Source organism: Bombyx mandarina, chromosome 08 (genome assembly GCF_030267445.1).
Source record: "Bombyx mandarina strain Sakado chromosome 08, ASM3026744v2".
NCBI classification, from domain to species: Eukaryota; Metazoa; Arthropoda; class Insecta; order Lepidoptera; family Bombycidae; genus Bombyx; species Bombyx mandarina.
Genome location: NC_143215.1, coordinates 5725414 through 5752377, shown reverse-complemented (window position 1 = coordinate 5752377; position 26964 = coordinate 5725414). Strand labels below are relative to the sequence as shown.

At 35.3% G+C, this 26964-nt stretch overlaps 1 protein-coding gene across 2 annotated transcripts; it reads left to right on the top strand.

Moving 5' to 3' along the window:
* The first annotated feature begins 115 nt into the window (after positions 1-115).
* On the top strand, positions 116-25644 carry Fbxl4 (F box and leucine-rich-repeat gene 4). 2 transcript variants are annotated; one of them, XM_089729051.1, is made up of 13 exons: positions 116-469; positions 1551-1644; positions 2438-2627; positions 3167-3327; positions 8700-8824; positions 14619-14771; positions 15599-15696; positions 19083-19192; positions 20088-20243; positions 21496-21661; positions 23205-23390; positions 23786-23855; positions 24327-25644. In XM_089729051.1, the coding sequence occupies exons 1-13, from the start codon at positions 245-247 to the stop codon at positions 24435-24437; spliced, it is 1845 nt and encodes a 614-aa protein (XP_089585177.1). In that variant the 5' UTR covers positions 116-244; the 3' UTR covers positions 24438-25644. The 2 variants fall into 2 exon arrangements, with proteins under 2 accessions (XP_089585177.1, XP_089585176.1); XM_089729050.1 differs by having other exon boundaries at positions 117-469; positions 2435-2627.
* Positions 25645-26964: the final 1320 nt, after the last annotated feature.

The following is a 26964-nucleotide window of genomic DNA, read 5'->3' as shown; positions in this document are numbered from 1 at the left end:
GTAGGTACGTTAGTACATAATTTGAAAAAAAATTGCTTGACTTCAATGTATAATGACAGTGAATCATTTGACAGAAAGTTAACTACCGTGGATTTTGTTTTGGATCTGTGAAAATTTTTCCATTGTCAACGTCAAAACAGAAACCAAAATAAAAAATCAAAACATTGTTGTGTTGACTGTCGTTCAGTGTACTGTATCGTTCTTAATATTTTGTCCGTAAATTGCGTTAATTAAAATAGTGAAAATGCAGAGTGCGTCTGATGTAATATCATCGTTGTTTTGGCTTAAAGACGATAGTGATATTGAAGAAGACCCAGAACAACAAATTGTAGAGCAATTTGTGCAAAACGTTGAAGACTTTAGCTCTCAGTACGGAAGTGAAATCAGTGTTTCATATACAGCTTTCAACCTCCGGGGTCCACCATCCAATTTTCCTGACTACGGAGATTACCCTCAAGCCTTCGTTATGGTAAATTTATTACAAAATTACTAGTAATAATTTTCAATCTCAATTTCAATTTAAATTATGTTGCCTTAAGCTCATAAACTTATATGCACTAGTTAGTATACCTTAACTTTTCATAAATTCGTAAAATAAAATGGGGTAGCCAATAATTAATTTTATAGGTTGGAGGAAATGTTTTTGAACTAGCTGCTCAAAATTAGAATATTTAAATTCCACTCTGTGGTTGAAAATGGCCATATAATTTGGAATGCTGAGACATTTTAAAAGTTAAATATTTTCGACTTGTAAATTTACTTACTTATCTACAGAAAAAAAAAAACATATTAATCGCATTTGTTTTTCTGCAAGAAACTGGTGAACTTGTACCACATAAAGTAACAATGCAATTCTCAAAATTGGTACATATGACATGAAATAATTAATATTAATTGGTGGTCAAAATACCACACTGGTGGTAGGACCTCTTGTGAGTCCGCACGGGTAGGTACCACCACCCCGCCTATTTCTGCTGTGAAGCAGTAATGCGTTTCGGTATGAAGGGTGGGGTAGCCGTTGTAACTATACTGAGACCTTAGAACTTATATCTCAAGGTGGGTGGCGCATTTATATTGTAGATGTCTATGGGCTCCAGTAACCACTTAACACCAGGTGGGCTGTGAGCTCGTCCATCCATCTAAACAATAAATAAAAAAAAAAAATTCTTAATACTTAATACTAATGTTGGTGTCTTAGTAACTTTTTCTAGAAATTTGTTCCATAGAGTCATAACTCAACATGGTAGGATTTATTTTAGGGGGTGGTCTTGTATATGCTTTTGTTTATTGAATAGGCTGAAAGACAAGCTTGTTATTTAAGTAAGCTGCAATATCCTATTATGAACCTTTTTCTGTTTACACTCAATCATCCTACGCAGTGTGAGAGTATGTTTCTAAGTCATTCACAACCTGTGATCTATAGCATAATGCATTTAAATTAGTTTTGAATGGGACTTAATATGATTCTGCTTACTTTAGACATAACATTATGAAAAATATACTTAGTGTGTAAAATTTTCAAAATACCTAATTCAGCATAAACATTCTAGAGGACTTATGGCACCTGGTGGGAAGAAGCTCCATCAGCACAAGAAGACTACATGCCACAGAATGCAAGCACTATAACAAGTCAAGACTTTGTAGGTATGTATGAACAATGATTAAATGAGAAACTTCAATCATAATTAAATAATTGTGAACTGCTATTGAATGTTATGGGTTTTATATCATGACTTCCTATATCAATAAAAATGCGATATACCACATACAAATTTGATAATCGTGAGAATTAGCAATATTGAAATTAATAAAACCAGTAGTTGCACGAATTGACCACATTGAATAATAATCTGAAATCTTTTAGAGGGCGACATTGATGAAACTATTCGTGGGTGTACTAGGAATACAATTTCTAGATTTTCTTACTGGCTCATATTATATTATATTATATCGTATTATAACGTTAAAAAAGAATCACACTTATAGTCGCTGTATTTATCTGTGAAATTAAGATAATAGTTATTTATTCTGGTGATCCTGGACAGTATATATTATTTATGAGGCCGAAATAATAATATGGTACTAATATTATGGTCATAGTCCCTAATGTATATAATGATATATACATGTATATGTTGGAGACAATTATGTCGAAAGATTCGATACATTGGATAGATAAATATGCACAAGTCAATTCACCAGATCTTCTCAGGAGGTAGCGATTTCGATCCAGTGGCGACTCTGCAAAGCACTGCTCTTGCCAGAGCTAGCGTTACCAAATTCTATCAAGTTGAGCCCGTAACCTTACCCACCCCTCCGCGGGTAGCTGGAATAGTTACTTAGGCTACTACCAAATAGGGAGGGGAAAAAAATAGACTAATAAAAGCATGTTAATAAAGGTTTATTTTTTGCAAACAACTATTATTTCCGGCAGAAGTATCTTTCGAGAGGGCGGTTTACCCCCTAGAGGTGTCTGTCTTCGAAACGTATAACCCCGGAGCGTTGGTCAGGATATGGGCTCGTGGTCCCACATCTTGGATGCTGCTATGGGAAGGAGAACCAGAGTATGTAGGCGACCGGCCGAGGATATTCAGCCCTCCAATACGACAATTGAATGTTCCAACAAGGTAGGTAAAAGTCAATATTCTAGATGAGAGTGATTGGGATGCTTAGTGTCATTGATGACGACAACTTATTCAAATATGGAATGGCGCTAATGATGATAAAGAATGCGAGAATCGATAAAATTATTTTTAAATCAAACTCGATACAAATGTATTTATCAAAATGAAGAGAGAAAAATGTTTTTCTCCACCAAAACGAAGCTCTTGGCTCTCAATATGCATTTCTAGCATTCAAACCAGAAATTATGCTTGCTTAAAATGGTGAGAACGTCATCTATCGTTGCTCATTACAAACATACCTTAGAAACTAAAGATTTTAGAATTTTCATTGATTACAATTAAACCTGATTTTATTTGAAATGATATTGAACTTCGAAAAAATCTCAACACAATAATTTTCCCATAACATCTATCATAAAGAATCCTTTCGAATTAATGCGATCGGTGCTAGTTTTATATGCATAACACCATCCACTGCACACTTCGAAGGTGATTAATCTACACAGTTATAAATAAAAAAAACCTTAAGCTTTTCTCGACAGGATATTAAGATTGGAGTTCAACCACAAACTACTGCCATACTATACGGAATTAGACGCAGTGCTACTTAAAGGCTTACTGCCCGCGAATTTTGTCAAAATGAAGAATAATTTCGCATACCCGAGTCTGTTCTATCCGAAAACTCAGGCTGCCGTTGAAAAGGGTAAGAGATAGATCTTATTCAATTTTATTTTCCGCTTTAATAGCTAGACGAGTATGTCACCACAAGATTTTTTTAGACCAGAACTCGCATTTGTTTCAATGTAAAATAGGCCGGGCGGTAGTACTCCTACATTTAGTGCTGATCTATACTAATATTATAAAGCTGAAGAGTTTGTTTGTTTGAACGCGCTAATCTCAGGAACTACTGGTCCGATTTGAAAAATTATTTCAGTGTTAGATAGCCCATTTTTCGAGGAAGGCTATAGGCTATATAACATCACGCCAAGACCAACACAAGCGGAGCACCAATAAATAATTTTTCAAAATCGTTTTTTTCCCATTTGAGAGCTTCCGCTGCGTGCGCTGCAGAAACGGTTATAGTTTCGCTAAAATAATTTATTACAGAATAGTTCCCCTTTAAAAGATCTAAAAAAAAATCCGTGACACCATATGTCTATATGTTAAGGTTGGGTCACTATAACGTTTTTTATGCTAACCAAATTTGTTCTAAAATAAAGCATTATTAGTGAACTATGCCACGCGGACGAAGCCGCGGGCAAAAGCTAGTGATTAGATAAAAAGTACCATTGACAAGGTGCTGTCGGCTGTGTTTATGGGTTAGTTCGCTCGTCGAACTCTTCGTAATCGACGAGATAAATCACAGTGTCATTGGATTTACAACCCAATCTTGTATGATAAGCGGCCTTAGAATCTTGCATAACAAAAAGTATCGTATATTTATATATCTACAATTCTACACTATTTTAAAGCTGTCATAGATTGAACACACAGAGGACCAGAAAAACGTTTAAATTGTAATTATGTGTGTCTATTTTTAACACGATTTTATTAGCTTGTACTTGTCTATGTACCGATGACAATACAATAATTTTATAAGTTTAATTTTAATTTCGGTTTGATATTAAAGTTTTCTTTTATTTCTATTTTTCATTTAAGTATAATTTTATGTCTATTTTTGTCCGCTCGAAAATTATGATCAAAACAATTAGAAACTCGTATTTATACAGTTTTTCTGTTCCTAATTTACTTTTCATGCTTAAAAACTTCTAAATTGTTTATCTTGTAATGATAAAAAAATTAACAGAGCAAATTTTTTGAGTCTTGCCTTGATCACGTACTTCAACGCTCAATTAACTCTTAATAGGTACATTAAGAGTTAATTATATATATATATATATATATATATAATAATTATGTCTACGAAAGTGGGTGAAGTGTGAGTGAAAAGAAAAACCTAGAATCCCCAGCCTCGTTATCATCTAAAGTTATTTATTGAAACCGGATTGAGCATTACGTCTACCTAACCGTGGCCATATTAATCATTGATAAGACGGTTTTAGAGATATTTACTCTTTTCTTTGCGTAAAGAGTTAATCTGCTAAATCGGAACGTCCTTCTGAGCGCAATATAAGCAGGTGCGTAATTAATAAATATATGCTTAAAACTATAATTAGAACTATGACTGCATTCATTTCGATTGAAAGTCGAATAAAACAACACGAGCTTCTAATGATCTAAAATTAATTAATATACTGTTTTGCGTAAACCAAAGCACGTATAGGTATACAGTCTTTTGAAAATCATATCGAGCAAGATCGAGGGACTGCTGATCAATAGCCTTTGCAGTAGGGACTTGGAAGCAGAGGAAAAAAAAATGTTATGGTATAAAATGTACATAATGATAGTTATGTGTTAGATTTTTTAAGTTACTAACATAGATTATAAGTAATACTTATTAACAAAATGTTATAGTTTAAAAAAACTGAAATAAAGTATTAATAATAATAATAATATATATTCGTACTTCAAAGAAATTCAATTTTGAAATCTCAAAATAACTTTCAATTACTTATTATGAAGACCTTCTTTCTCTTCATACACGTGACCGCTCCTTCGAAACTAAGTACGCACGAGTGGAAACTTTCAAGACCTCTAGAGTTAAGTTTTACTTTGAAAACAAAGTAAAACTTAACACCGTGCCGTGAATAATAAGTTTTCCCGTACTTTAATTTCCATTTAACTTTTTGAGAAGCGGGTCTTATAATTTTTTTTGGTTATGTTTAGATATGTTACGGTAAATGTACACTCGGCAAATGTACACTTTTACCGGTAAATGTTAGCTTACATAAAATTAAATGTTAGTTGAATGCACATTACCCAAACGAGGAGGCCTATGTGCACATTTACCGGAAAATGTGTACATTTGCCGAATTATCTACTTTTACCGTAACAGATATTTACGAAGCCAAAAATATTCGTCTTATGTTTATTTAAGTGTCAATTAATAACAGTTTAGGCATTAAATTGGTTATACTATTATTTGTGACATTAGATAGCAAGTAATAATTTTTACGTCAAATGCATTTTGTGTACTAATATGCTTAGAAAAACTAACTCCTGTTTGCCGACACTGTTTTGTTCAACAGTAAAATTTCTGTTGTTGAAAAAATTAAAGTTATGGTTATTTATGAAACAAACACAATTTACCTAATATCGAATCTGCTACCAAACGTCTTTGAGGCATACTTGATATGGCTCGGTCATGAGTCCGTTATTATCGTTCTAAATCTGTTAAATGTACGTATTTGTTGACGAAACCATAAAAAAAATATCCACTAGACACTTATATGTAGATAAAACCTATGGAAAAAATATCATAAATAATGCAAAAGGGTCAGACAACGAATATAAGTTCTATTAAAACAATACTTATACCCCGTCGAAATGTTAATTAATTTGTCTCCACGGACAACCCAATGTTTATTTCATATTGTTATATTTTGTGTTGTAGCGATAAGCTAATGTTCCTTTGGTCACGTGAAGAAATTCGGGCTGCGTTTTGTTTATACAAATTTATTTTCCTCTTTCCTCCGTGGATATTAAATTATTTCACAATACAATTCATTTATTCTACCACCGTTGTTTTGTTTAAAAAATATTTTACGAATCTCGGATATTTTACGATTGACTTTTTCGAGATTTACGAACAGTCAGCGAAGATATTTTATGAGTATCAAAAATGTATGGGCGGTTCGTATTAATGCAAATAAAAAAAAATATAGTTCGCTTTTTTTATCTAAATATAGATTACTAATTTTTTCTTAGGTATTTTCCATTCGTGCTGCAGTTGTCACTTTCGTGCTTCATTAGCTTGAGGCGAAACGATTCACGATTATCTTAGTACCTACTTATTATAAAATGTCTAATTCGTTGGTTATAAATAGGTTTTATCAGGTCAAAATGGTGCAAATTGATATTAAAAATATAAATGCCTTACAGCTCGTAAAACGTTGACCTCGGCAAGTGCAACGTACAATTGATTGTTTTTAATTAATTTAATGATATAAACTGTAGTACTCAATTAACGACCGTTCTTTAATAAGAAAAATATGCAAATCAAGGTAATGCGTAATATGTATAGTTATGCACGAAAACAGATGATATTACAAATTTTGCTGTACGTTTTTTACTAATTACTTATATCACCTGCTTAGTTTAGTTGTTAGCGATCTTATCGTCTGTACTCCGGGGTCCGGGTTTGATTCGGTTGCAATCGGTGTCTTAAATATATTAGGTATGGGTTCGGGGACTGTTTTTTTTTTGGCTTAGATATGTGAACGAGCTCACGGACGTTCTGATGTGAAGTGGTCAACGGAGCTCATCACGAAGTGAATGCCGCCGCATTTTGACATCAAGTCTAAGATAAACATGATGAAATCCTATCTTTGTATTCTTGATTGTAGAACATTTTTCATTTAGTCATTACTAGGAAGTATAATGCATTCGTATATTGTAAAATAGTCTGGTCTAAAAAAAACTTAAATAAAAGTTAAAAGCCTTTTGTGTTATGGACGCACGTACGTTTTTGGCGTCATTGAATTGATCAATTCAACATTCACGTAATTTATTTATTTATTGTGTTAGAATAATACAGTTGTACTCATGATAAGGCTACCATGAATATAGCTTCAAATCTTGAAATTTAATATTTCTAGTAGAATAAATTGTCACTCGTGGAAAATTCATTCTGACCTTTTTTTCCCAAATGCGTCAAAAGCTCAACTTACATACCCAATCCAAACGACCAAACAATCTACTCTCAGCGCTTTTAGGCATTCCATTCCAAGCACCGGTCACCGCTCTCGCTGAACCCGTAGAAATATTCGAAATTCGAAGAAATCATCAGAACGCTTCTTCGATAAAGCGGCGCGACACGAAAGCGCTTTTGTCGTGGCCGCCTCTAATTGCAGTATCGACCCAGACTACGAGGCAATGCAAAGTCATCGTCGTCCTAAGCACATCTTATCGGATCCTACCGATCCGTTCTTAGTGCTTTTAGGCTATACAAGCACCAGTCACCGTTCTCCTCGAACTTCTCAAATACTACGAGCAAGATAACCCATAGACGCAACCCGCTGAGTTTCTCGCCGGATCGCCTCAGTGGGTCGCAGTTGCGATTCGGTTGTATACTCAACGAATCACTACCCTTCTTAGGGCTATTGTTAGCAAATTATCTCAGGCTGAGCCCCTACACATCTGTGAAACTAGCACAACCCCTTGGGGTTACTAGCACTAGGTAGACAAAAAAAAAGCGTCAAAAGAGGTATAACTTCAAAAATACAGTTAAACAGGCGGCTAATTTTTTTTATCATTCACCTACTAATTTATTATGGGCTGTAACATATTTTGCCGACTCGATGTGGTTGGGATAAGGAAGCGCGTTCAATGTAAATAAAAACGTGTCCGGCGTAAGCAGATTCGTTAAATTTTATTAGCCCGATGAAAGAACAGTTACGCAATCGACCTAGTTTTCATGGGACGTGTTCATTTAGTTAGTATGCATTATAAATAAACACAAGCGACATAAAAAAAAAGTTTATATTACATTACGTAATATGTTGGTTAATAGTGAAAATTCACGTGTAGGAAACAGCAATAATATGTAAGCAAAAAACAATGCCGTTGGTCTTGTTTTATTTATATGTTCGAGATTAAATAAGAAAACTTCATGCATGCCGCCCACGACACCCCCTATTAGTTATTCAGTTTGAGATATTAAATTTTCTAGATGTAAGGTGTTATTTGTTGCATTTGAATATTGTGTTAACTTTTTTTAACTACCATAGTTTTTTAACTTTTAACTACCATAATTTTTTGTATAAAAATACCCAAGGTATTATGGTAGTTAACGTTTACACAAAAAATTATAGTAGTTAACACAAGGACAAGGATTAAATAAGTAATTATGATTATAAAGTCGAAATTTAAGGTCTATTCTATATTTTTTACTGCCGGTCAGATCGTCTGCTGATCTATTAAAAAAAAAAATCCAACGACTTTTAAATACTCCAGGTCAACTTCTCAACAAAATCATCGCGTCGAATCTCCACGAAAGCGTTGCCTCGCGAATGAATATGCAACGCATACAAGCGAAACCAGACACGGGACCGCCGCTTGGAGATTTTCAACGATTACCGGTAAGTTATCACGTATTACGTTACCGGTCACCGTCCTCGCCGAACCCGTAGCTTGCGACGAAGGGCTCGACGAGTAAATTAACCCATAGACACAGCCCACTGAGTTTTTCGCCAGATTTTCTCAGTGGGTCACGTTTCCGATCCGCTTGTAGATTCGGCAGAGCACTGCTTTTACTAGGGCCAGTTTTAGCAACAGTTCCGGCTGGAGCCACGTGAGCTCACCTACACACAGGAAAGGAAAAAAGGAAAGTAAGAAAAAAAAAACAAATTACGAAGGGTGAGATTTGATTGGAACTTTTCGAAGCTGATTAGTGAAGCGTAGAGCATTTAAGAATGGTTTGATATGATCAGAATAAACAGATCAAAACACTTTTTTGCCTTCAGATCTTGACTGCAGTAAGCAATATTTTCACACTGTTTTGAAAATGTCATATCACAATAAGACTGAGTGAACAGTGTTTGTTAGGCATTTGAATAATGTGCATATGTTATGATTTTTTTCGTTTTTTTAGAACGACTCTGAACCATTTTATGACCCACGTAACATGCACGTAAAATTTCATTAGGAGCCTTAATACCATAATCTAAACTGAGACTTAAAATCAAGTCAAAATTCTACAGCAGCTGTCTGGTTTCAAATCGGAATGCGTGATTGCTACCCGGCAGAAATAGGCAGGACGGTGATACAGCGCGAGCTCACATTACGTCCTACCACCAGCAATAAAGCAAATGTTTCAATATTGCTGGTTCGAATTTATAAACTTCATTTTTATTCTATCGCGGAAATCGTCCTTGAACATATGCTAAGTACGTATCTGGTTAAATAAATTTGGCCTGGGGAATTGTAAACTCTGCAAATGCATTGGTCGATACCAGTAGGTACCTACCAAAGCGTGTTATCTCAAAACAACATTCAATACAATAATAACATATCATTACATTGAATCTCGCTGTACAATAACTCACGATAACACTAATTGCAAAAATAATTTAAAGCACAAAGTAACGAGAGTAATTAATTCCTGATTTGAAGATTTATATAAACTACTAGCTGTACCCGTCCGCTTCGCTTAGCATTTAAAATTAACATTATTATTTCTCACCCCCACAAAGATTCTCATCATTAACGCCCCCACAACTGGTGTAGGGAGTCCAACACTCATATAAGTATTAGCCTATCCATTAAGAACATGTATTCTCTACATCGATACCAAGTTTCAAGTCAATCGGATGCATGGTTCAGTAGTTATAACGGAACATCCGTAAAAACCACTGTACATTTATATATTAGTATAGATATAGATTTTTAAAAAAAGCATCGAACAACATTAAGTTTTGTTTCAATAACATCTTCCCCCGCGAAACGTGACGCATCCAACGCGACAACAACGGCACTTCGGAAATTTCCTATCAACGTGACCGGAATTCGTAAAGAAAAACGTATTCCAAAAAGAAATATGCACATTTCAAATCAGATCATATCTGATCGACATGTGCATGATATTATCATTGTTTTTTCTTTTAAGTAAATCACATTCCAAGGTTCCCTTTTATATAATGAGTCCGTGCTGCGAAAGTGTTATGTTAATATCAAACCGTTACTTAATTTTTAAATATCTAACTCTGCAAATCCGGTATCTGAGCAACGGCCTTCTGGTGTAGTGGTAAGTGACATGGTCACTACACAAGGGGGTCGCGGGTTCGAATCCCGCCAAGGGAAGATATTTGTATGGTAAATATAAATGTCTTTTCCAGGGTTATGGATGTATATTAAATACCTAGTCAGGTCATAAGTATTGTCACACAGTAAAAACTTTTCTTTTAGAATGCTGGCCCCAAAAAAGTTTATTGAATTCGAATTTCGTATTGTTCATGAAAATAAAAATGTATACTTTTAGAATTTTACTCATTTTTAAATGTGGAGTGGACGCTTAAAGAAGACCGTGTTGCAGTTATTGCGTTGCATCGTTGCGGTTACGCGGCAATTCAAAATTTTAACATACTGAAAAATTTGAATATAACCAAAAGATTCGTTTATCATACCATCAAACGATACAATGAAGACTCTAGTGTAGATGACAGGTCAAGAAGTGGTCGCCCTCGGTCTGTTAGGATTCCAGCAGTGATAAAAGCTGTGAAGGCGCGAATTCAAAGAAATCCCAAACGTAAGCAGAAACTGTTGGCCCTTCAGATGGGATTAAGCAGAACCACGGTGAAAAGGGTGTTAAATGAAGACTTAGGGCTTCGGGCATATCGAAGAAAAACAGGACATCGTTTAAATGCTCGTCTAATGGACCTGAGACTGAAGAGATGCCGCGCTTTGTTGAAGCGGTACGCGGGAAAAAAATATCGGGAAATTCTTTTTTCGGATGAAAAATTTTTTACCGTAGAAGAGAGCTACAACAAACAAAATGATAAGGTGTACGCACACAGTAGTGAAGAAGCGAGCAACCGTATTCCGCGTGTCCAGCGAGGTCATTTTTCATCCTCGCTCATGGTATGGTTTGGAGTTTCTTATTGGAGCTTAACAGAGGTACATTTTTGTGAGAAAGGTGTAAAAACGAATGCAGTTGTGTATCAAAATACAGTCCTGACGAACCTTGTGGAACCTGTTTCTCATACCATGTTCAATAACAGGCACTGGGTATTCCAACAAGATTCGGCGCCAGCTCATAGAGCGAAGAGCACACAAGACTGGCTGCCGGCGCGTGAAATCGACTTCATCCGGCACGAAGACTGGCCCTCCTCCAGTCCAGATTTGAATCCGCTAGATTACAAGATATGGCAACACTTGGAGGAAAAGGCGTGCTCAAAGCCTCATCCCAATTTGGAGTGACTCAAGACATCCTTGATTAAGGCAGCCGCCGATATTGACATGGACCTCGTTCGTGCTGCGATAGACGACTGGCCGCGCAGATTGAAGGTGGCCTGTATTCAAAATACGGAGGTCATTTTGAATAAACTTTAGTGTCATAAGAATCTATGTTTTGTTAAGTTCATTTTGGTATATGAATGGTTACATAATGAATAAACTTGTTTCAATTATTTTACATTAAACATGTGACAGAATTTATGACCTGACTAGGTATATGTATGTATATAATAAAAAATCTTACATTTATTTCCGTTACCTGGTACCTGTAACACAAGTTCTTTACGAACTTATCACGGGACCAGTTAACGTGGCGTGTTTGTTAGTAAATATTTATTTATTATTATTTGATTTCCTTTTTGTTATTGTTTATTATCCTGCAATTATAGTAATTATTTGTCTAATTTAAATTAATAAAAAAATATTTTGCGAAAGCTTATTACGGCTAAATTGATGATATTCTTATTTTGAGTAATTTGAAGTCGGTTTCCTTTTTGAATTTTTTTTGTATTATAAATTTAGAAATTTAATGGGAGGATAATCATGCCTCTTTAAGTCTCTGAATTTTTTGCTTAGGGTGCAGAGTTATTTATAAACAAAGCCGTAAAACGTTTGTATTATTTTGAGCCGTATTTTTATAAACTTTAAAATTAAGTTGTCGATATAAGTTTGTTTTTTTCGTAGACGATCTGTTCGTCTTGATTGTATTCGGTAAATGTAACCGAATGAAACATGGATACTTTTTATAATAAAAGTGTACGATCAAAACAACATTCCTATAAAATGGACTGCCTTGCTTCTATGATTGCTTTTCAGCAGAGGAGATTAGCGATCTCGTCTCAGTTGGCAACGGGGTTCATTCGTGTTGGTGCTTGTGTAGCCAACACCATGCGAACCTCGTATTTTTAATTTGTTTTATTGCTTAGGTTCGTGGAAGAGCTCACGGCCCACCTGGTGTTAAGTGGTTACTGGAGCCCGTATACATCTACAACCGTAAATGCGCCACCCACCTTGAGATATAAGTTCCAAGGTCTCAGTAAAGATACAACGGCTGCTCCACCCTTCAAACCGAAACGCATTATTGCTTCACGGCAGAAATAGGCAGGGTGGTGGTACCTACCCGTGCGAACTCACAAGAGGTCCTGCGACCAGTAAATGTATGGCCATGTCATTTAATGCGAAAAAAATGAACCAAAAATGTATCAAAAAAAACGCCCAGTAATAACATTAATATTAGATCTTAATAATCTCATAGTAATTGGCTCGATATAACCGCTTTGTAGCATCAAGCCGGGTAAACTAATTAACGATGACGTCCGTTGATAAGTTAATTAAAGGAGAATCTGCGCAAACGTGACTTAGTGTAGGTAATTCACGTGACTTCATTGTTACATTGAACTGTTGTTATTCTGTTCTTTATTATCGTGTATATACACATTATACTGGTTCACGGGGCTATAAGAAAGTTGCAAGAAAGTACGAAACGCATTATCGCGATTCTGGCAGATGAATAATCGGCAACTTAAATGTTGCCCGAGATTTTCTGATCAAAATGTTATAACTCGTCTTCTCGCATTAAAACTGTATAATCTCAAAACTTACTAATTTTACAGGAGGGTGTTTTAAAGGTTTAACATGACTGTGATATTTTTAATATTAATCATCTTTGCAGCACATTTATTTTTTATTATTTACCAGTTACATTATCTGTCTTTTAAAGTAAGATAAAATTATGAATTAATTTTGTTAGGAGTAGTCAAAATATAGGTAAACTAAAAAAAAAAAAAACTAAACTACCCTCTTTTGACAGTATTTATGAAAAAAATACTGGTGATGCCAAATGATTCCGCATATTAACTCAATTTCGAATATTATTGGAAATTGTACACTTTTAATGCGAAAAGACGATATGAACGAGTATGTAGAGTGTTGCATATTTAATTAGCACTTAGCTAGTAAGACGAACGGCTGTACGCGCATTTTGTTCAGCTAGGTAGAAAATGTATGATATGAGATCGAATAAGGTCATGATTGTGATTGTGTAGCTTGTGATTGTTTTTTATTTTATTTCTTAGATAATAGGGATTAAAGTATGAAATTGCCATTTTATTGTAATATGTACTTCGAATTGACATAAAACCTTCATGGTTTGAGATTTTTGAGTGAAACTTTTTCAAAGGGCAACATTCGATAATGGACTTTCAGTTGTTTTTTTTTATTCAGCTTATATGAGAAAGATGGATAGTTTGAAAATTCTAGTGATTTTTGAATACGGGTTCCGACGCCGGAATTAACGCTGCAGAATTATGTTCAATGGAAAAAAAAAACGAATTTAAATTTTTCAGTACAAATCTTTTTATTTATAATCATTTTATACGTAGCAATTTCATACTTTAAACCCCAATTAGTAGAGGATCTCACGACTCACCTTGTGTTAAGTGAATACTGGAGCCCATATACATCTACAAAATTATAATTTGCGTAATTACTGGTGGTACCTTTTGTGAGTCCGCGCGGGTAGGTACCACCACCTTGCCTATTTCTGCCGTGAAGCAGTAATGCGTTTCGGTTTGAAGGGTGGGGCAGCCGTTTTAGAACTTATATCTCAAGGTGGGTGGCGCATTTACGTCGTAGATGTTTATGGGCTCCAGTAGCCACTTAACACCAGGTGGGCTGTGAGCTCGTCCACCAATCTAAGCAATAAAAAAAATTGTCAGTCGCCCAGATTTAAATCATTAAATCGAAATTGAATGTAAACGTCAATTTCGCACGGGATTATTCGGATTTGATTTTAGATAACGGCATTTTTACTGTGCTTTTAGCGTTGCTGATATCCACGAGGGAGGATGATAATTAGACGTACCCACAACAACTTTAAAAAAAAAAAAAAACTTTTTTGTAATCAGTTTTAATTCATTTCAGGACGAAACAATACTATCGGTAATGAAGTTCTTAGATATGCAATCTCTTTGTAGATGCGCACAAGTCAACAGACATTTCAACAGATTGGCCTACGACTCTATACTATATCGGAGCATCGATCTGAGGCCATATTGGCATTGTGTGCAATCGAAGGTAAGGCTAAGTTTTTCTTTCAACATCAATCTGTAATGGATCGCTGATTTCTTTATTACGACAAACTTAATCTATTAATAACAATAAATCGCAAACAATAGAATTTAAAAACAATATAATGTAACAAAGGTTAGACGAAGCTTAGATGTTAGATTAGAACAATTAGTTGTTTTCTGAGTAATTATAAGTAGAATCTATAACACAGTAAAATTTTGGTAATATAATACAGGGTGTTCGTTTTTTAAATAAACAGGTTCGAATCTGGGCTTTTTTTCTTGTTCTCAACCAATCTAATATCTCGCTTTCACCAAATTGAGCCTTAATAGGACCTGTCCTTCGACTTTATGCGGCGTATTCGAGGAGAATCTTCACAAATAGGCAGCGACCTAATAGTGCCTATGGCATTGCTGATTTCCATGACTGACGGCGTCAACTTACCATTTTCGTCTGCTTACAGTGTAAAAAAAAACAAATGACGGTTTTGCTGAGATCAATGGGCACCGGTGTTCATGTTACGCGGACCTATGAGAATTTATGTATTGCGACATATAAAGCATAATAAAATTGGTCTGCTTTGCACGTATTAGCACTATAAAAATTACATCATCGTTGGCTTTTTATAGTGGAAAGAAGAAATATTTTAAGAATGAAAAAAAATTTTTGACACAGCATTAATAAAACATTTTATACATAGTTCCTTTTGGTGAGACCATGTTAATTTGTACAAATAATTGAGTTTACAAACAATATTTGTAATGAATCTAGTGTGTATGTATTTTGTAAATTTGTGAAATTTTCTCAAACTAGAATGTGCGTATCGACTTCAGGTTTTGGTGACGCTGTCCTTGAGATGCAAGTTTCTGCAGAAATTAGACCTCTCGTGGTGCGGGAGTCATCGCATGATACATTCACATTACGTTGTCAAGTAAGTTTTTGAGTGTCTCTAATTTATTTTAAGGTGGTGTACCGGGTTTTGTAGTAGGTAATGCTGAAAAAAATGCATATTTAAATACCCTCTCTAATAATTAGTAATAATTAATTAACTTAATTAATAGTTCATTTAATTAATAACATTAATAAATTATGAAAGAGGCAAGAGAGAGAGAGAGAGAGAGAAAGATATATAATTAGAAGAGTGACGAGCCTGTCATTCAGTTGATTACGTGTTCTTAGTTTTTGTTTTGACGGAAAATGTTAACATACCCTCATTTGTTTTTAATACATTTTGATTAATTTTACCGGTTCTTTAGATATGTTTCTTTGTAGTTAACTTTTGTATGACTCAATCGTTTGGGTTAAAATCTCGCAGTTCAGTACTAATTTTGCTAAGAAATTGCGGCCTTGGATAGCGTTTAATACTGACTAAGTGGACCTTGAGATTGTCTGCCGGCTTACATAATTTTAATGTGCCCATAAAAATACAAATCAAAACGAATAATAGTTTAAGAAAACGAAGTAGAATTTTTTTAATAGATAATTTTGTTTTTAATATCGTACATGTTCGACCAGATTGAACTTTTAGTAGAATTATTGTATTGTATTGTATTATTGTATTGTAACTATACTTGAGACCTTAGAACTTGTATCTCAAGGTGGGTGGCGCATTTACGTTGTGGATGTCTATGGGCTCCAGTAACCACTTAACACCAGGTGGGCTGTGAGCTCGTCCACCCATCTAAGCAAAAAAAAAAAAAAAATTATAAATTTAAGTAACGTATTCTAAAATTTTGTTTTATATTATAAACCTCACGAATGCCGCAAAACATATGTACGATCGAAATTTTGGGTAATTATTTGCAAACTCCCAAAGAGTCAGATAGCACAGGAATGTCAATCGATACTCATCATCATCATTATCCTGCCCTTCTCCCAGTCACCTGGGGTCGGCGCAACATGTTTTCTCCTTCCATACTCTTCTATCATATACCATTTCTTCGCTCACTCCCCTCTTACCCATATCGTCTTTCACACAATCCATCCATTTCTTCTTAGGTCTACCTCTTCCTCTCGATCGATACTAATAGTATAAATTCAAATATGATTGCGTATGCTACTGTTTTTTTTTATTGCTATTGTAGGCAGATGAGCAGCATACGGCCCACTTGATGGTGAGTGGTTACCGTCGCCCATGGACTTCAGCAATGCCAGGGGCAGAGCCAAGCCGCTGCCTACCTCTACTTTCGACTAAGTTGCAGATTTTACTTCGGTATGGATATAGCCTAAAATCAGCGAAAAAAATTAACCCTTTTTTCGCTACCTATTTTCTCGGAGCCTAAGGGGCTATTCCAGTTACTTTATAGCTGATAAGTGAGCTCACAGGGGCTATGAGAAAGAGAAAGCTATATGAGAAAGTTTGCTAACACTGGCTCCAGCAAGGGCGGTGCATCGCAGAATCTACCACAGGATCGGAATCGCGAACCACTTAGAAGATCCGGCGAGAAACTCAGTGGTTTGAATAAGCTTTCATCCCATTTCTGAGTACCGGTCTTAAGTGGCTACAATGTGATATAAATTATTAGGCATACAAACGAAGCTGCGTGCAGAAATACAGTAGTAAATATACTTTACATTGAAGAACGTTCTATACAATTTGAATTATACCAGATTACCTTTAGAGTTCTTTATCTATCACGAAAATAATTTGAACACATTCCAAAAAGTGGTCGTGACTTTAAAACAGATTGCCTTCAATATTGCTCGTTTACATAATTAAATCAAAGGAATCGATATAAAGACTGATCTATTTTCTCACGCAAAAATAATTATGATTATCAGTGAATCGTCACAAAACACGCTAAGGTTATAATTGAAGAGGTATTAAAATAATTGGGCACGAATAAAATTTGCTTAATTAGGTACTAGTTAAATTTTTTTTGAACAATCTAGATCAGTTTTGTTGGAATCACGCGATTAATGACGTTTCCAGTAGGTTTTCGCGTTATTACCGTCTCAGCTACAGATGGTCTTCAAACTTAAGAGATGCTACTTGTGTCGATCTGTGGTTAGTGTTGCTTCCGTGGATAGAGGTTCAGGGCGGTTTATATAAGTTTACTAGCTGACCCGGCAGACTTCGTATTGCCTCAATCGATAAATAAAATACCTAAACTTATGTATAAAATAAATTTAAAACAAACGACGGGGGGGGACATCAAAGGAAAAACAAAATTGTTATTTTTATTTAATTCCGAACATTTTCATATTTATCTACCTTTTAAACCTTCTCTAGACTTCCACAAACAATTCAAGACCAAAATTAGCCAAATCGGTTCAGCCGTTCTCGAGTTTTAGCGAGACTAACGAACAGCAATTCATTTTTATATATAGAGACAAGCTGTACCCGTCCCCTTCGCTGGCCATTTAAAATTAACATTATTATTTCTCACCCTTACAAATATTCTCATCATTAACGCCCCCGCAACTGGTGTAGAGAGTCCAACACTCATATAAATATTAGCCTATCCATTAAGTACATGTATTTTCTACATGGATACCAAGTTTCAAGTCAATCGGATGCATGGTTCAGTAGTTATAACGGAACATCCGTAAAAACCACTGCAAATTTATATATTAGTATAATTTATTTTTTAATTTATTTATTTATTTAATATATTATTTTTTTATTGCTAAGATGGATGGACCAGTCTGACACTTATTGTTAGGTCGGAAGACATCAATGTAAATGCTGTCACCTAATTAGCGATATGAGTTTTAAGTCTCATTTTTACAGTACAACGCCTGCACTACTCTTCAAACCAAAACGCTTTATTTATTTATTGCACAGATGGGTGGACGAGTTCACGGCCTACCTGGTGTTAAGTGGTTACCGGAACCTATAGAAATCTACAACGTAAATGCCGCCACCCACCTTGAGATTTTAGTTCTAAGGTCTCAGTATAGTTACAACGGCTGCCCCACCCTTCAAACCCACCTTGAGATTTTAGTTCTAAGGTCTCAGTATAGTTACAACGGCTGCCCCACCCTTCAAACCAAAACGCATTACTGCTTCACGGCAGAAATAGGCAGGGTGGTGGTACCTACCCGCGCGGACTCACAAGACGTCCTACCACCTGTAAAAAGCTGACCTTGTTCAATCCCTTTCATTAGGACTTACTACATTCACATGCAACTGCTGGAGTATTTATATACTTCAGTTATGGTCCTCTAAGCATTATAGGATATAACAGGACGTGCCCACACCAGCTCCCAATGGGTTCCACCGATAACGCACAAAACGTTGCTAAGGTTCAAGATGCAATATCGACGTTTGACGTTCACGTAGCAACATTGACATGTTATCGTATTAATTTGCAGTTTCCTAAAAGACAGCGGCACAGAATTAACGCACTTAAGATTGAATTGTTGTAAATTCGTGGACAACGCCGTGCTTCGAACGATTGTTGACATAGCGCCGTTCTTACAAGGTACGTGTTTGCAATTTACATTATTAAATCCATATGTAAATTTGCTAGGTGATATTGATAATAAAAAAAAAACGGATTTGATTTCTGATGTGATTACATAAGCGTAGTCTAGGAGGTAGGTAGGCTAACAAACCACATATTTCTATTTTGTATGTAATTTAGGTGATTCGTGTTAGGCCTGTTTTATTTATGCCGATGCGGGTCGCGTTGGTTATTTGAGATATTACCGGTTGTATGGCGAGCTCGCATGTGTAGGTACAAACATTTTGCTTCTTTTCTGTCATGCAACTATGATTATGTTCTTGTTTGAAGATTGAGACAGCCGTTATACAATACGAATGACGAATGATGAATTATAGTAGAGTGTGGTGTCTGTGGATTCCAGTAACCACTTAGCTCAAACTAGAGCTTAAAGTCGTTCACTCATCTACAAATTTGTTTTTTTGTCTTACCTTAATATAACGTAAAAGCGGAAATCGTAGCGAAGCATATCAATGATCCACTTGTTACATGTGTATAAGATCTACGAACTTCTAATTGTAGTTATCGATATAATTTTTAGGTCTGAAGTCTTATTTAAGTCTGAGTGATTTGCAAACAACACAAGCGCGGAAAAAGTTAACCTTAAAGGAAATCCGCTTTCTTTTCATGTTAAAAAAAAAACCATATAAGTCTATAGCACACCTACAAGTGTATAAAATAAAATGTAATTTTTAAACACGTAAAAGTCCTTCTCTTAGACTATTATCGTATTTTATTAACATAACAAGTGAATCATATTGATACGCAATAAATATTGAGTTGTTGAAATAAGCTTTTAAAATAATACTTTCGTATGGACTACATAAAGACTACTTTTGAATAACCTATATATGTATATATTATATACACACAGAGCTATGCCTACGTTCAGTAGTCGGCTGCACCGATTGGATCTGTTTGGCGTCTTTGAGGCACTTACGACGCTTAGACTTATACAGAACCGACATCAACACGGCGGCAGCTGTCAACATCATTAGGTTCAATCCCGGCTTGGAGCACCTTAACGTCGGTACGCATCAATTTATTCATAATGATTTCTTGTTCCATATTAACATAACTTCCACGAAATTAAGCGAAGCGAAAATTACTACAAAATTATCCATTCGCAGTATTAATAATAATAGTGGTGGTTGAAATACGACTGTAATTAATAAATTGAAGTTAAGCTTGTACACTATTATGATTCTATTGTCAAAGACTATTATACTTCTATAATCATAGATTTTGTATAATCATAGATTTTGCCAAGATTACTTATTTTTAATGGTAATAACTAATATTTAATCTATTCTCTAATAAGAAAAGTTTGACAATAAACTGAATAAACAAATAGTATGCATACGTGTGTCAAAAACATGGTTGTCGGTGTATTTTTTTTTTATTGATTTAATCTTCGATCAACAATTATATCGAAGGATTTAATGTATTTTTATGTATAACTAGAGGTCCCGCAGTAGTCGAAATTCGACTATAATTAATTGGACTTGTAAGTTTGTACACTATTATGATTGTATTTTATACTTCTATAATCACAAATTTCGCCAAGACTACACTATAAAAAATATTAACAAAGACAAACAATATTAATCTGTTCTCAATTTGACAACAAATGTCAAGAACAAAAGTTTGACAATAAATAGTATGTATGCGTGTGTGCGTCAAATACATGGTATGTAGTGTGTGTAATGTTTTCTTTGTTGATTTATTGTATCTTTTATGAATTATTTAAAAAAAATATTACCATTGTGCACTTCTTCTTTATATTCTCTGTAAGTGTGGAAAATTTCATACTCCTCCGTCCGCGCGGTTTTCGTAAAAAGGGATACAAAGTTTTTGCTTCACGTATTAATATATAATTAAAAAAAATATTGACATTCTGCACTCCTTCTCTATATTCTCTATGGAAATTTCATACTCCTCCGTCCGCGCAATTTTCGTAAAAAGGGGTACAAAATGTTTGCTTCACGTATTATTAATATTAATAGTATAATTTGCCAAAAATTGACCCTAAAGATCTTCGAGCCGTCATCGTATATGTATATATACCCTTGTGCCCCTAAAGCTTGTGTATATGGCTGTGTGAATTAGTCAATATTTTATTGCACTTACAATATATATTATTATACAAGACTAATTATATATAAAAGACGATACGATGTAGTAATCTAATCCAGGACCTTGAGTCCATCTGCTAGGATCCATAACTGTGGGGCCACAGAGTCGTTTCAGGCCTTTAATTTATAATTTAAAACAAATTCAAGGTTCGTGCAAGATGATATCGGCCATGGACGAAGTGGCCATAGCTTTGGGAGCGAATTGCCCGAACCTGATATCGGTCGACTTCTGGAAATCCTACTCTTTGACTCCAAACGGAATAAGGGCCTTGGGAAATTGTAAGAAACTACAAGAATTGGATGTCGGATGGTGGTAAGTTTTCTTTATGAAGTTGAATGTGGGTTTTTTGCGAGCTCTCTGACATATAAGCGTATCAGGCGATTGGAACCTATATCATAACAATTTACAGGAACTAGATATTAGTTAGTGGGTAGGCAAATGGAGGGAAATAAAATGGATCCCTTCACCGATGCCAATAGTCAATAGACAATATTTGATTTTGCATTTCGTTGCTCGAGACCTAATGTCAGATTTGATTGCAATTAATTCTGATTTATTTATTTATTGTAAAGGATGTGATTGGTAATGACGGGCCAGAGAGCTCTTGTTTCTTCAGAACTGACGCGTGAGTTTTATTCATCTTTAGCTTGACTTTAATTAATACTGCAATGAGTAAATTATTGTGTTTGTCTGTCTCTTTTACGTCGATACAAAGCGACAGCTTTAAGTCAATAGAGTGACATAGGCTACTTTTTAGCACGAAAATTCAAATAAACATTTCGTTACCATTAAAATTGCTAAATTTCACTGAATGGTCTAGCTTTTACACGGCCGTCCTAAATTGGATTCCGTCATATCTTAATGCCTGTCGGTGTTGACTGTAGATTTTATTGGCCGTCAGAGCTAAATGCCTATTGGTGTTGACTGTACATTTTATTGGCCGTCAGGGCTTAATGTCTATTGGTGTTGATTGTACGTTTTATTGGCTGTCAGAGCTTAATGACTTGACTTTACATTTGACTGTATACTGGCCGTCAGAGCTAAATGCCTATTGGTGTTGACTGTACATTTTATTGGTCGTCAGGGCTTACTGCCTATTGGTGTTGATTGTACGTTTTATTGGCTGTCAGAGCTTAATGACTATTGGTGTTGACTGTACATTTTATTGGCTGTCAGAGCTTAATGACTATTGGTGTTGACTGTACATTTTATTGGCTGTCAGAGCTTAATGACTATTGTTGTTGACTACATTTTATTGGCCGTCAGGGCTTAATGCCTATTTGTGTTGACTACATTTTATTGACCGTCACGGCATAACGCCTATTGGCGTCGACTGTACATTTTATTGGCCGTCAGAGCTTAATGCATATTGGTGTTGACTGTACATTTTATTGACCGTCAGAGCCTAATACCTATTGGTGTTGACTACATTTTATTGACCGTTACGGCATAATGCATATTGGTGTTGATTGTACATTTTATTGCCTGTCAGAGCTAAATGCCTATTGGTGTTGACTGTACATTTTATTGGCCGTCAGAGCTTAATAACTATTGGTGTTGATTGTACATTTTATTGCCTGTCAGAGCTAAATGCCTATTGGTGTTGACTGTACATTTTATTGGCCGTCAGAGCTTAATAACTATTGGTGTTGATTGTACATTTTATTGGCTGTCAGAGCTTTATGCCTACTGGTGTTGACTGTACATTTTATTAGCCTGCAGAGCTTAATGCATATTGGTGTTGATTGTACATTTTATTGGCCGTCAGAGCTAAATGCCTATTGGTATTGACTGTACATTTTATGGCCGTCAGAGCTTAATGACTATTGGTGTTCACTGTACATTTTATTGGCAGTCTACAGGCCGGCGGCTCGGGCGAATGGCTGGCGTGGCTCGCCGGCACAGAGCTACGTAAGTTGTTCCTCGGCGCGTTGCGCGGTGTCTGCGATAGAGATTTGCGTTCGTTGCTACCACGAGCGCCGAAGCTGACGCAGCTCGACCTACTCGGCGTCAGGGCGGTCACGTCGGACGTGTGCGATTCGTGAGTGTTCCTTTTTTATTCGATAACGATGTCGACAGAGTACTGGTGCGCGCGAAAGCGTTTTATTTATTTATTGTTTTTTATATTTTAAAATCTGAATTTTACATAACATAAATCTGCGCTTTTGAGAAAAAAAAACTATTACATTTTACCGTGAAATAAAAAACATGTTATGCCTGCAACGAAGTGTTCATCTTAAAAGAGAAGGTCTTGAGAAAGACTGCTTACCTATATACTTACTCTTTTAATAGTTATCTAATTTTAAATAAAGAAAAACTTATAAAAAAATAATACTATTATCTTTAGTGTTTGCGAGTCGTAGATAAAATTGTAACTACTTTACGTATTAATCCTTATGCTGACTTATTTTAAATAATTTTCCTTATTGTACACAGAATATTAGCAGAGTGTCGCGAGTTAAGGCTTCTGGACGTTAGCTTCTGCGATCAGATTCAAGAGTCTCAGGTACTGTTAAGAATAATAATCATACAATAAACTTATTACAATAAATTTTAGAACACATAAAAACTATTTGATTTTTGAATAAAATTTGTGGTCATGTGGGAAGCGCATTCCACCATCGAAATGTCAGTTCCAGTATCGCAGTATGATGGTTTTATTTATTGCTTGGGTCGGTGGACGAGCTCACGGCCCACCGGATGCTATGGTGCTATGGTGGTTATCGGAGCCCATAGATATCTATAAAGTAAACGCCGCCACCCACCTCGAGACATGAGTTGACTTTTGACAGCATAACGGCTGCCCCGCCCTTCAAACCGAAACGCATTACTGCTTCACGGCAGAAATAGGCGGGGTCGTGGTACCTACCCGTGCGGACTCACAAGACATCCTACCACCAGTAAACCAATAGTATTTTTATAATGATTATCATTATTATTTTATCATGATCCACATTGAATTTCTTTTCGGTTTCAGGTATTAGAATGGCGAGAACAATATCCTCACGTCAATATAAAAAGGTCCTTTCAGTCGGCCAACTTGAATACCGATCCTAATCCTTTATTTTTAGCGCCCAGCTTAGAATAAATCGATTACAAATTCGCATTTATGTTTTGTTATGAACATTAAATTTTATATATGTAACTAATTAGGTTAAGTATATCTGTGTTTCAGTAAAACATTCTTTTAAAAAAAAAACTTACGTTACGGACGTTTTTTCCCGGTTAGGGTACCCCTCCGCATCGTCCCATAAGGAACTTCGTTCCAAAAACGTAACTCTGTTCCGATTTTTAAGCGAACTTGTTTTGCCTGAAACGACTGTATCGGTTATGGAAGGAGATTACAAAATTTTAATTCACGTTCTGTTTTATAAATTTGACATTTCATGACGTTTCGAAATGTCTTATGTCAAATTTGAAATTTTAAAGCGGTAAGTTAGTAGTAGCGGTAAGTAATTATGATTCTGTACTTCAATTCGTACTTAGAACTCATTAATAGAGCAATCCCCCCTATAACGCGGTAAAGTTATAACGCGTTTTCATATTACGCGATTTAATCCCCCGTATAACACGGGCATTACCCCACATAACGCAGCGATTTCCCATATACAAATTTCTTTACTGTGAAATTTATAATGATTTGTACAGTTCATAATTCGCTTTGCGTATCTTTGCATATGTGTCCATTGTGTTATTACAAAATTAATTTATTTTATTAAATTTGTGTATTAGAAGGTGTAGGTTAAATTTTATTTTTATAAATTTAATTTAAAATAAAAATATTTTAACCATTAAAATTTAAACGTGATTAATCATTTATACGTAACGCGCTATACGAGGTCGCAAAAACGCGTTATACGGGAATAACCTTATAAGGCGTTTTCTATAACGCGGAACCAATCTACCGCGTTATAGTGGGGATTACTGTAATTAATTGAGAAAAAAAGTGCAACTAAACGAATGTTATTGAATGTACATCTTACGTAATTTAGATTGCTTTAAATTTATCACAAATTACTTTCGTAGAATTTGGTATGATTTTTCGTAATAAGTAATGTAATGTACGAAAAATGTTGATGTGTTGTTCTAACAAAGAAAATAGTATTACATTAACACAATAACTGATTAATTTTATAATTTGGCTTTAAAATGATCTTAAACTAAAAGACTGATATTGTATGGAAAGAATGATATGAAAATAGGAAAGGCTCTTAATACATGATTTATTCGAATGCTACCAGAAACGATTATCCACGGAAATATGAGAAATATATGGAAAAATATATTTTACTACATACTGTTTCCGTGCTTATTTCGTTCCCCAGCCGCCATTTAAATTCCAGCGGTCGTTGATCCCAAGTTTTGCGCGCGTCCAATGCGGGCCCCAAAATATGTTTACTAGACCGATAATAACGCTTGATATGAAAATAATAATTTAATTTTTGGCATGCCGTGTTTGTGGCTTTAGCAATTGTCCTTTGATATCCTGTATATTAGACATTGATATTATAATAAATAACATAATAACCATATTATGTAGATATTGAATGAACGAGGATCGTTAATCTTTTGTTTTGTCGATTTTGTGATAGGAACCTTCGAAATGTCAACAATATCTAGAAGAAGCTTCAACTTAATCCACTAAAGGGTTTTGCGAACGCATATAATCTAAAGAAACGTCTATAAGGGTATTATATTATTAAACGTTATCAATTCTTCCATTTTTAACATGTATTAACCGAAGAAAATATCTTAGTCGTGGGTTGAGGGCGGAAGTCCGGTGATTTCCCCCTGACAAAATCGTGGGTTCTGGTTTTGTAGTGTCCCGCAAATTGCTCATGTCCGTGAACAACTATAACCACTCACAAACAGATGATCCGTTTGCTCGTCTATCTACGGATGCAATTAAAAATATGTTAATACACGACAAGTAAAGCTTAAGTAATTAAAAATAAAATTACAAATTTATCTCCACAAAGACCGAGAAAAAGGCCAGTGAAACAGCCTTATACCATACATAATTAAGTTTCCATAACGTTGTGATGACATGTTGTATCGTTTTAAGAATTCCTTAATAATTAGCTTAGTTTTGATATCGACGCTTGAAAGGCAAACGTGACTAAGCGACAATGCGTGAACTTTACAGTAGACTAATTTAAAGTTGAAATACCTGAAAACAAAATTTATTTTATCGAATCTAGCTGTAGTAGAATCTAGCTAGTAGCTGTAGGATTGAAATGATTTTAATAGACCTAGAAATATATTTTTTTGCGCATTGAATATGGTTATTGCCTATCATTTATGTACAAAGCAGTTATTGTCGCTTAGACACGTTTGCCTTTCAAGCGTCGATATATAAAACAGTGGCGATGCGTCGCCAGGCTATATGATCGTATAAATATACAGTCTACGAGCTTAAGTAGGTGTGTACGTTGTGACGAGGCATACGGATGCGGCTGTTTCTTAATATTAATATGCAGCTAAAAACCTGTACAAAATAATATCATTGCTTAACATCTGCCAACCTTCCCGCGGATGCTAATTGTTTTCATACCTGCTATTCCATAATTAGATGTTAGCTTATCAATTATAATATTCCGGAAACAGTGTCGGTG